The sequence below is a fragment of the Glycine max genome, chromosome 7 (assembly GCF_000004515.6).
Source record: "Glycine max cultivar Williams 82 chromosome 7, Glycine_max_v4.0, whole genome shotgun sequence".
NCBI lineage: Eukaryota > Viridiplantae > Streptophyta > Magnoliopsida > Fabales > Fabaceae > Glycine > Glycine max.
The window spans coordinates 15476203-15488143 of record NC_038243.2 but is presented as its reverse complement, the minus strand read 5'-3'; the positions used below and the strand labels follow the sequence as shown (position 1 = coordinate 15488143).

Below are 11941 nucleotides of genomic sequence, written 5' to 3'. Positions count from 1 at the left end.
TGAGTTTCAAAGACCCAACTAACTAAGCAACATTTTAAGTGTAACTGTAATTGATCCTTGTAAGTTGCTAAAAAACATCGTTATCCTTGTAATTAGCAATTAGAGTGAAGTCGTTAAGGGCGCATGAGGAAAGTTATCATATGATGTGTGTCCCTTATCATTCGCGTGCCCTTGGGTTTCTTTCTCGCATATTAAGCGCTGAAACTGACGTACCCTCTCTTTCTCTCTGTCATACTGTGGGGTCTCTCTCCATGTCTTGTCTTATCACGCTTTCCTCTCTCTCTGGTCCATTTTTACTTCACTTCTCTGTCTTTACTCCAACACTCTCTCCAACCTCGGTTTCCACTTTCTCTCTGTTTAAGAACTCACCACTTCTTCAACTTGGTGCCGTTGTTTCATGGACCAGAACAACGCCTCATAGCTCCTTTCTCATTTCACACACACAAAGAACCTTGGTGAGCATTTCTTCTTCATCTTTTTCGTTTTTAACCATCTGTGGTGCCTCCATTTTTTACGTGGCGTGTATGAACCATTTGGGGTACTGTGCTATGCTACCTAGTACGAAAAAAAGTTCTTTTTTTTCAAAATTTTTTTTTTGTAGGTTGTGGCTAAGTGGATTCTTGAGTTTTTCTTTTAAAAATCAAACGGGTTGCTTTGTAAATTTGTTGGTGATGTTTGTTATGGTTTTGCTATGATATTTGCATTTTGTGTGCATGTTTGAGGATTTGGTTCATGTGAATTTGTTACTAGTGAGAAAGTGCAGTGAAGCTCTTTTCAGTTTTTGTCTTAGTGTCTTGATGTGCTTTGATGTTATGTCAATATCGTGCTACATGTTTCGGTTTATGTGCCCTTACTTTGGTGTTGCTTCAGATTATTTCATAAAGTTCCTGAATTTGTAGCTGCTCGTTGATTTTTTTTTTTCTGTTGCTCTCTGTTTTAATTACCATCGCCTCGAGTGTTTAAGGTTAATCATTATGTCTTCGTGTCTGCCTGCAATAGATGCTCTGAACACTGTTTGAGTCACCCTTTTGGTCTGTTCATGAATTGATGAGTGCATAACTGTTGCTTGTGTGTGTGGATAATAATCTAAACCAGTGATTGAAAAATTAGTCAAGAACTGTTTCGTGTGAGGGGGAGGGGTGTGCAGACACTAGTGCAGTTTTTTCTCATTCATGGTTCTTGATTGTAATGTTAGAAGAGCACATGAAACTAATTCATGAAAAAAAGACTTTATATAGATTCACTGACTGAAATTATGAAAGAATGGTATTGTTGTAGGCACTTAGGCTGAGAAAAAAACAATTGTTGCTTTGAAGTTGAAGGTATTGATCCTTGAGCATTTCTGTTCTTATCACGCGATCTCTTACAAAATGTATGTTGCGTGCATTGTTGTTTCTGTTAGATGCTTCATTGCATATTAGTTTTCATTCCTGATATCTGACATGTATTTGGCATTGTCGCATGAACTCTATTTTTTAACATGTCTGTTACTGCAATACAAGAACAAGTGAAGCGAGAGAGAAAATGATGCAGAATCTTTGTGTCTGTTTCTTTTGGTAGATTGTATTTTAAAATAAATACAACATGTTAAGTTTTTATTAATGGCTTAATCATTTTGATCTCTGTCTGATCCCAATTGAATATAAGGTCAATTCTTGTTACAGATAGTTTTGTATTGTGTTTAACTATATATTCATGGAGGATGATCTTGTCTTTTCTTCATTTACCTGAGTTATATGCTTGTTTTGAACATGGTATGAAGGCATTGGTAATAAGAATTCAGGAATTGGTCATTTGTGCACATATGATTGGAAATTGTTGAAAATCAAACACTCCCCCTCCCCATACTAGTTTGTTTCTCTCTGGAACTCTGGTGAATTGATGCAATAAATTGTCACGAATTTTGTAGAGACATCATGAAGATTCCAAGTTCCAAGCAACTGGTTGTGGGATTTGCACTTGGAAATGAAGGATAGGCAACGTTGGAGAGCTGAAGAGGATGCTTTACTACGCGCATATGTCAAACAGTATGGTCCTAGGGAATGGAATCTGGTGTCTCAGCGCATGAACACACCTCTTAACAGGGATGCCAAGTCATGCTTAGAAAGGTGGAAGAACTACCTCAAGCCCGGCATTAAGAAAGGATCTCTTACAGAGGAAGAGCAGCGTCTAGTCATCAACCTTCAAGCAACACACGGCAACAAGTGGAAGAAAATTGCAGCACAAGTCCCTGGTCGCACAGCAAAGAGGTTAGGGAAGTGGTGGGAAGTGTTCAAAGAGAAGCAGCAAAGGGAAACAAAGGGGAATAACTGCACCATTGACCCAATTAACGATAGCAAGTACGAGCATATCCTTGAGAGTTTTGCAGAGAAGCTAGTGAAAGAAAGGCCTTCAACATCAACATCAACATCATTTGTTATGGCTACTTCCAACAGTTCTTTTCTGCATGCTGATGCACCGGCTCCTGCACCAGCCTTGCTTCCGTCTTGGCTTTCCAATTCCAATGGCACTGCACCTGTGAGGCCACCCTCCCCTTCTGTGACTCTTAGTCTTTCTCCCTCGACGGTGGCAGCGCCTCCTCCATGGATGCAGCCCCCCGTCAGAGGACAGGACAATGCTAGTCCTCTTGTTTTGGGGAATGTGGCGCCTCACGGGGCCGTTCTAGCATTTGGTGAGAACATGGTGATGTCTGAGCTAGTGGAGTGCTGCAAGGAGTTGGATGAAGTGCATCATGCTTTGGCCGGGCATAAGAAGGAGGCAGCATGGCGGTTAAGCAGGGTGGAGCTGCAGTTGGAGTCTGAGAAGGCTGGGCGAAGGAGGGAGAAGATGGAGGAAATCGAAGCGAAAATCAAAGCTCTGAGGGAGGAGCAAACGGCTGCATTGGATAGAATTGAAGCAGAATATAGGGAGCAGTTGGCAGGGCTGAGAAGAGATGCTGAAAGCAAGGAGCAAAAGTTGGCTGAACAATGGGCTGCAAAACACTTGCGACTTACTAAGTTTCTAGAACAGGTAGGGTGCAGATCAAGGCTCACTGAACCAAATGGAAGATAGAGTGACATCAATCATTCACAAATTGGGAAAATCTAGTTTGCTTTTACTTATTATTATGTCTTGAATTTATATGATATGAACTTTATAGTCATAGTAGTTTTGTTCCTGTCATTTTTCTAAAATATGTTGTTACATATGGTTATTGATATCATCCCTATCTTTTCATACAACTTGAGGACTTGCATTAGCGGTTGAGTTATGTTTAAATATAACATCCTTTATGAATATGAACTTTGTTGTTATTCAAATTTGCCTTAATACACACACACTTTTCACCTAGTTACTTCCTAAAGCTGTCCATAAAGTAGCGTGACATTCAAGTTCAGCCCAACACTTACGGGAATTATTTCCCCTGAATGCACATAAAGCTACTTTGTCTCAATAAACTTGGTCAATAAGTAGTTCGTCAAGAAACTTGGTCTCAATTGACACAAAAAGCTACTTCAATTAAGAATGTCATTAAGTTTGCGGTACAAAAGGTAGTAAATTGGGCTACTCTAATAATAGACGTGAGAGTTATAAACCAATAAACAATTTGTTACTAATATTTTCTCTAAAAAGAGTTAAGCCTAGAACTACATCATCTTCTTCGTTAAAATAGCATATGGTAGTTGAGTAGATATTCGTGACAAATTATATATTTTACACTAATAGTGCATATAAATTAAATTCTGTTTTTACAATATTTTCTTACTAGTAATTTACTAATCCACCGAATATTATAGTAAAAAATGTAGAAAAGAAAATAATTTTTTTTATACAATTTGCTTTATAAATTAAAAAATGATAATAAAGTAGAAAGTAAAAACATTCATTTTTTGGTTTATTTAAAAAGAAAAGAAATTGCAGGAGAATAACATTAATTATCAATTATTCTATCATGACTATTCTTAAATGTTTAACGAATATTTATTATATAAAATAATATAATTTGAAGTTATCTTATTAATTTTAAACGCATTAAAACAATAATATTTAATAATAATAGATGTAATTAAAATATCTTTAATTATATTCCATGCATTATTTAGTTACAAATAAAATAATTTAAAATATATTGTGACATCTTTGTTATATAAAATAATATATACACAATCTCAGAATTCCCTCTCAAAAGTTTGAGATTATTTTAATAATTTTAAATGTATTAAAACAATAATGTTCAATAATAAAAGATACAATTAAAATTAATTATATTTCATGCACTATTTAATTACTAATAAAATAGTTTAAAATATTTGAGATATTTTTATCTTTATTATCTTATCTTAATATATATAAATTCACTCACGTCTCCAACATTTTTTCCTTCCTAAACCTCCATATTAGTTATAACCTACCATATTAAATTTTGCAATTCTTAACCTCTTCATTTGTCAGCCTACCATTGCTTAAACATAGCCTACCATATTAGATGTAAGTTACTAATACTAATTCCTAACTGTTTCTTTCTCACCCAGTGCTTAGCCATAAGTTACTATTAATAATTCCTAACTTCTTCATTCTCTTTCTCCTTCTTTATGCCTATATATATCTGTATATAAGAGTACATGGTTCTAACTATTTTTTTATCCACCTTTTGCTTTTGCTTTTGATAGTCAAGTATTTTTTTTGTTAATGTTTAGTTATGTTTATTTTTTATAATATTTTATTTATTTTAATTTTGTGCAGTATACATCTTGGATTTTAATAACGTGTAAACAAATCTTCACTACTTTATTTTTATTTTATTTTATTTTAATGTCCGTGTGCAGACTAGGTTTGGGGTAATTTGTGTCAAACATTTATTGTTTGTATGGTAGTTTTGATTAATATAGGAGCAACTATGTTGGGTGGGTTTGTATTCTCTATTTTAATTTCTTCTGGCATTGCATTTCCTGTTACTGTATTTTGCAGGGGGCTAATAAGAAACTATTTACAGGATCTTTTGAATTTTGTTTAATCAAAAGTGTTTTTGAGAACGGTATTGTGGGTGGGAATTAAGATTCTTGTCTGCTTGAGATCAGCACATGCACTTAAACTTAATAGCTGTTTTATGAGTTTCTTTCTGCTTGCACATCTTACGCGAGTGGGCAAAACATTTTGTGGCTGCAACTGCCTTTATTTTAGATTTCTATGTCTATTACTTGATTTCTTTTTCATTAATTACAACAGCAGATATTAATACAAATTCAAGGTTTATTGATGATCATAGTTAAAAATAGGAAGAAAAAAAAAGAAATTTCTTTTATGAGCATGCAATAATAGAAATGGTAGTTTCATACTTCAATATGGAAAGAATCTCAAAATCATTTCCAACATTTTCTTTTTCTTGATTATTTTTTTAAGGAAAAATCCATTTTGTACATAATAAATATATAAAAATTTAAAAATCCATTTTTGTGTTTGTGTCTTTGAGAGTATGATAAACATAAAAAAAATATGTCAAGTATTCATTAATTCCCCAAGTTTAGGTGAAGAAAGCAAATTGATAGGAGATTTGAAAAAAAAAATTATAACAGGTGTTTTATTAGGATGTTATGCAATGCATGTTGATTTTTTTAAAATTAATTATAGTAGACTTTTTGTTTTATCTTACACATCTCATTATAAAAGATGTAGTGTGATTTAACTATATGAGATAGAGGTTGTTAGTTTAAGTTGTGGAAAGGAAGTGTTAAGAAAATGGTATCTAGTCATTTTCATTGATATGAGACACTGAATAAATACATGATCTTTTTTATCATCTCTTCATGATTATTGAGGATAAAATATCAAAATAGAATCACAATTAAAAAAGGAGAAAATATACCAGGATTTGGATTAATTATAATTCAAATCATAACTAATCCCTACAATTAATGGATTCTAACACCCCTTCTCAAGTTGGTACATGAATGCCACACATTCTCAACTTGTCAAGAGAACTACTAAGGGCCTTGGATGCTACTGTCTTGGTCAGCATATCAGCAAGTTGTTGTTATGATTTTACAAAAGGAAAGGCAATAATATCATCTTTAATCTTTTCTTTGATGAAATGTCTGTCAATTTCCACATGTTTTGCACGATCATGTTAGACGGGATTGTTAGCAATCTTTATGGCTGATTTATTGTCACAACAAAGTTTCATTGCATCCTTTTGTTCATATCCAATATCCTTTAAAAGACTTCTAATCCATAACAGTTCACATATCCCAACTGTCATCCCTCTAAACTCTACTTCAGCACTTGATCTAGCAACTACTTGTTGCTTTTTACTTCTCCAGGTTACTAGATTTCCTCCCACAAAAGTGAAGTAGCCAACGGTAGACCTTCTGTCATCTACTGATCAATCCCAATCAGCATTAGTACAACCCTCAACTTTGAGGTGACCATGATTTGAGAATAACAAACCTTTTCCTGATGCAGATTTTAAGTACCTTAATATCCGTTCAACAACATTCATATGCGGTTTTTTTGTGTCATGCATAAATTGGCTCACGACATTGACTGCACATGCTATGTCTGGTCTAGTATGAGACAAGTAAACTAACTTTCTCACTAGTCTTTGATATCTTCCTTTATCTGCACTGGTTGCATCAACACAATGAAAATTTTTGTGCTTTTGTTCTATGGGAGTATCAATTAGTTTACACCCAAGCATTCATGTTTCAGTGAACAAGTCTAAAACATACTTTCTTTGAGAAAGGAAGATGCCATGCTTAGACCTTGCAATTTCGATTCCTAAAAAATATTTGAGATCGCCAGGCTGATTCATGTCAAATTCAGAAGCTAAATGTCTCTGTAAGCTTAAAATTTCATCAGGATCATTTTCGGTCACAATCATATCATCAACATATATTATCAATGCAGTGATTTTACCTTGATTATGCTTGAGAAACAAGGTGTGATCAAAATTGCTTTGTGTGTAATCGAAAAACTTCATAGACTTTGTAAATCTTACAAACCAAGTGATTGTTTCAATCCGTATAGGGTCTTTTTAAGCTTACACACCAAAGGAATATTTGAGTACTTTGGTATACTGGGAGGAGGATCCATATAAACTTCTTTCATTAAATCTCCATGTAAAAAGACATTTTTTGCATCGAATTGAAGAAGTGACCAATCTTGATTTGCTACTATTGATAATAACACCCTCACTGTATTGAGCTTTGCAACTAGTGTAACGGTTTCTTAGTAATCAACCCCCAAAGAATTGAGTGTAACCCTTTGTAACTAGCCTTGCTTTATATTTCTCCACACTTCCATCAGCTTTATGTTTGAAAGTAAACACCCATCTACTCTTTCCATTTGGTAAGGTTACAAGTTCCCAAGTAGCATTTTTCTCCAATGCTTCCATTTCTGTTTTCATTGCCTGGATCCACCTAGAATCTGCTAGAGCTTCCTGCAAATTACTAGGAGTAAATGTAGTAGATGATTGAGATACAAAATTGACATATGTCTTGGACAAATTTTTAGATGACATGTAGTTGTTTATGGGGTATTTGACCTTACAATTAAGAATGAGTTCATCCTCAATTGGGGGTTGTCCTCTATTAGTACGAGGTGGAAGAGTGTAATGACTCACACTAGGGTCAGAATTTAGGATAGAAGAGACATTGCATTATATATCAGTGGAAACATAGTTTTGTGTATGATAACTGCTAAATAATTGTACTTTGATGATAGAAAATAAAGCAAAATTGTCTTTAAAAATAATTATTTAACATTTATTTGTGCTTAAGAATTAAAGAATTGATGTTTCGTTAAGTCTTGACTGCAGATATAAAAATTGGAGGTGCTAAAAGCAAAAAGTGAGAAATAATAAAGAAAAAAGAAGAAATAAAAAAAGGCCTAGCCTAACGTCTCGCTTAGCGTGCAGCTTGCACTAAACGAGACAGAAGACACAGGCGCTGTGCGATGCATTAAGCACGAGAGTTGGTACTCGCGCTCAGAACAAAACAAAATAGAGTTCGCTAAGCAAGAGGTGTCTGCTAAGCGCACGATCTACACGCGCTGAGCGAGGGAGGTCACGCTAAGCAAGCTTACGAAGGCCCAAAGCCCACTTCACCAGCTATAAATAGAGAGCCAAGCCAAGGGGAAACAACACTGAGTCTTAGAACAATCTCACTATTACCTGGAGCTTGAGAACTCTTCCTTAGGGAATTCTCTCTTCTCTCTTTCATCATTTTTCCCTTTCTTTCTTTGACCCCTCTCATTGTAAAGCCTTCATGGCCATGAGTGGCTAAATCCCTAGTTAGGGCCTGACAGACCTAAAAGCTAAGCGATGTATGATGTACTCACTATTTATCAATGCAATACTAGGTTTTTCTTATTCTATTATCTTTTCTGTTTATCTTTTCATGCATTATTCATCTTTTCATTCTTTTATTGGTTAGGTGCTCGGAAGAGGATAGCTTCTAAATATGATTTAAAGAAAATATGCATGCATTAGTTTTAAGGGTTAGGTGCTCGGAAAATGGTAACTTCTAATAGAACAAAAAGAGAAGATTTCATAAGAAAGTCATTGCTAGACATAGAATGATAATTTTATGCCCATGCATTTTTGCAAACATCTAAAAATCATACTTCATGCATTTTATTTGTTGAATCTTTTCAAAGGCATTTGGGAGATATATAAATAAAAAAAGCTTGTCATCGTGAAGCATTAGGGGCAAGTAAATGAATAGATCTGGGCATGATAGAATCACCTGAATTGGTAAAGAAAAATCATAAAATCATACATCCTAGACAAATAGGGCATACTAGGTCCTAACACTTGCATTCTATTGAATTTCATCTTTAATTATTTTGCCTTTAATTCTTTTGCTTTCACTATTGTTGTTTTCTATTCGTTCTTCTATCCCTTTCTTTTATTATTTCTTCCTCTTATAAATTGAAAAGTATTCAAGATAAGTACAACACAAAATCCCTGTGGAATTCGACACTCGAACTTTCGAGACGTAATTACTTGGACATTTGGTACACTTGCCAAACGAATTAACAATGTATCAACAACAGAATGAAAAGAAGTAAGAGTTTTAGGTGATACCTTTACAAAATTATTTTTGGATTGGATCAACAGTGGATTTGAGGTTGAAGGAGAGATTATACTATCATCTTCGACCATATTCTCATTTACATTATTCTGAATTTGATCCTCCATGTTCTCATCTCCATTAACATGAATTTTATCCTCTATTGTTGTTGGCATAACATCAAATAACCTGATATCTTGGTCAAGTCTATCATGATTCTGCACCTCCATGTTCCCCTTTGAGGTGAAGAATGAAGTGTTTTAAATGAGAAAAACATTTCATGGTCATGAAATGTAACTTCTATTGATACAAAAATCTTTTTGTAGATGGATGATAGGCCTTATATCCCTTTTGAGTGGTGTTGTATCCCACAAACACACATTTCATTGCTCTAGATTATAATTTTGTTCACTGGTGAGGATGCAAATGCTCATACATGACACAACCAAAAATATGGGGTGATAAATGATTGACAAAATTAAGGGTGAAATGATGAGAAAGGGCATCAAGAGGTCTCTTAAAGTTTAACACACTCGATGGAACTCTATTAATGAGATAAACTACAAAGCTTAAAGCTTCACCCCATAAGTAAGAAGGAATATTACCGCTAATCAATATTGATCTAGTAACCTCTAAAAGATATCTATTTTTTCTCTCGGCTACTCCATTTTGTTGAGGGGAATTAGGACATGATGTTTGATGAAGAATACCAACAGATTCCATAAAATTTGTCAACTCATTTTTGTAGTATTCCCCTCCATTATCATACCTGACTATCTTTATTGGAGTATTAAATTGTGTGTTTATCATTTTGTGAAAAACTTGAAAAACACTACACACATCACTTTTGCGTTTAAGAACGTATAGCCAAGTCATTCTTGTATAGTCATTCACAAATGTCACAAACCATCGCATTCCATTATGTGTGGGAAGCGGGGCAGGTCCCCAAACATTATAGTGAATAATAGAGAAAGGAACATTAGCTCTATTGTTATTTATAGGAAAAGTAACGCAATGACTTTTTACCATTACACAAGTTTCACATTTAAAATCAAAGATATGACAATGGTTAAATAATGAAGGAAATAATCTCTTAAGGTAGCTAAAAGATGGATGTCCTAATTGCTTATGCCATTGCCAAATATCTCTTTTATTCTTAGCTTGTGTTTCATCACTTATAGAGTGAGTCAGTGCTTTTCCTTTGGTATATTGAGAATTATCTTCAAGATAGTATAATCATTCACTTCTTTTACCACTACTAATCTTCTCTTTCGTATGTATATTTTGTAGAATACAATGTGTGAGAAAGAACAAGAAAACACAGTTATGGGACTTGGTTAATTGACTAGCAAAGAGAGGATTGCAATTGAGAGAATGAACAAAAAACACATTAGAAATGGATAATAAGGGAGAAATGGGTATCGTACCACTACCCATAGCTAGGGAAGAAACACCATTGGCGTTTATAATGACTGAAATAGAACTATTAGAGGAAAATTGTGTAAACATATTTCTACCACAAGTCATATGATTTGTTGCACATGTATCAATTATCCAATCACTACCCTCAGTAACAACAGAAAAACCACAAATTGGTTGAAATATACCTGACTTAGCAACAAATCCAGTAGCAGCGGTGGAGTTGTCTTTGAGAGACTCCACCTTTTTTTCCTTTTGGGTGCCATTTAGGATAATTTGTACCATCAAGACACTCAGGTGTAAGGATTGAAGACGAATCCTGCATATGTGGAGTAGAATTTGATCTATTTGACCTATTCTCCATTTTCGTATCTAGAAGCTAATCTCCAATTCCTAAAGAAGAGAGATAATTGGAGTTGACTCTGATACCATGTTAAGAAAATGATATATGGTAATTTTCATTGATATAAGACAGTGAATAAATACATGATCCTCTCTATCATCTCTCCATGATTATTAAAGACAAAATATCAAACTAGAATCACAAATAAAAAAGGAAAAAATATATAGGGATTTAGATCAATTACAATTCAAATCATAACTAATCATTATAATTAAGGATTCTAACAAGAAGATGGTTAAGGACTCTAACCACTGTCTTGGAATCACTCTCAATGACACTAATATACTGTTTATCATACTTTTTTGGAATTGAGGTCATATTTATATGCATTTTTCATTTAGTAGATGGTATAGAGTGAAAGGTATGGGGTAGGGTAAAGATATATTAGTTTTACTAATGGCTACCCTTGCCATTGATGGAGATTCATGATGTAGAAGAATTTTGGACTGTGTATATGCAAGATGTAATTTTTTTGTGCTACATTTACTAATTTTGAAACTTATTTTATGATATAAGATTTGTATATATCTTAGGTGTTTGATGAAATTTATTTTGAGCCCTTAATTATATTTAATTTCATGTTATTAATGATGCAGTTGCATATTTGATGTCTTTCAAGATAGATGACTCATTTTATGAATGACAAATTTTAAGTGAATGAATGTACTAGAGAACATGTTCCTAGCACTCTTTATCTTTAATAATATTAGTAACCAAAACATATCTTCATTATTTAAATCTCAAACCTTCATCTCAACATCAATAGTTTAAACATAATTAGATCCTTAAAATTTATATTATTGACTAAAGTATTAACAGGTTAAAAAAAATATCTACACATTTATGTTTCAAAATATCAAATTGTCAACATTAAAATCTTGATATGTTTTTTACATATGATAGTTGATGGATGTTGAACTTCTAAATGTTTAAATATTTTTTAAAAATGGATTTACTGTCCTGTGCATCATACGAGTCCAAATCTAGTTATATAAAATGATACACATAAGGTCACATTTCTTCCCAAAAGTTTGAAGCTATCTTAGTAATTTTAAATGCATTAAAACAATAA

General features: G+C 33.6%; 1 protein-coding gene across 2 annotated transcripts; it reads left to right on the top strand.

Moving 5' to 3' along the window:
- The first annotated feature begins 296 nt into the window (after positions 1 to 296).
- Positions 297 to 3276, top strand: PHANa (phantastica transcription factor a). Of its 2 annotated transcripts, XM_006582896.4 has the most exons (2): positions 297 to 455; positions 1910 to 3276. In XM_006582896.4, the coding sequence occupies exon 2, from the start codon at positions 1966 to 1968 to the stop codon at positions 3049 to 3051; it is 1086 nt and encodes a 361-aa protein (XP_006582959.1). In that variant the 5' UTR covers positions 297 to 455; positions 1910 to 1965; the 3' UTR covers positions 3052 to 3276.
- Positions 3277 to 11941: the final 8665 nt, after the last annotated feature.

Bases quoted from the DNA above. Each gene is read 5' to 3' on its own strand.
- PHANa (XM_006582896.4), top strand. From the start codon at position 1,966: ATGAAGGATAGGCAACGTTGGAGAGCTGAAGAGGATGCTTTACTACGC.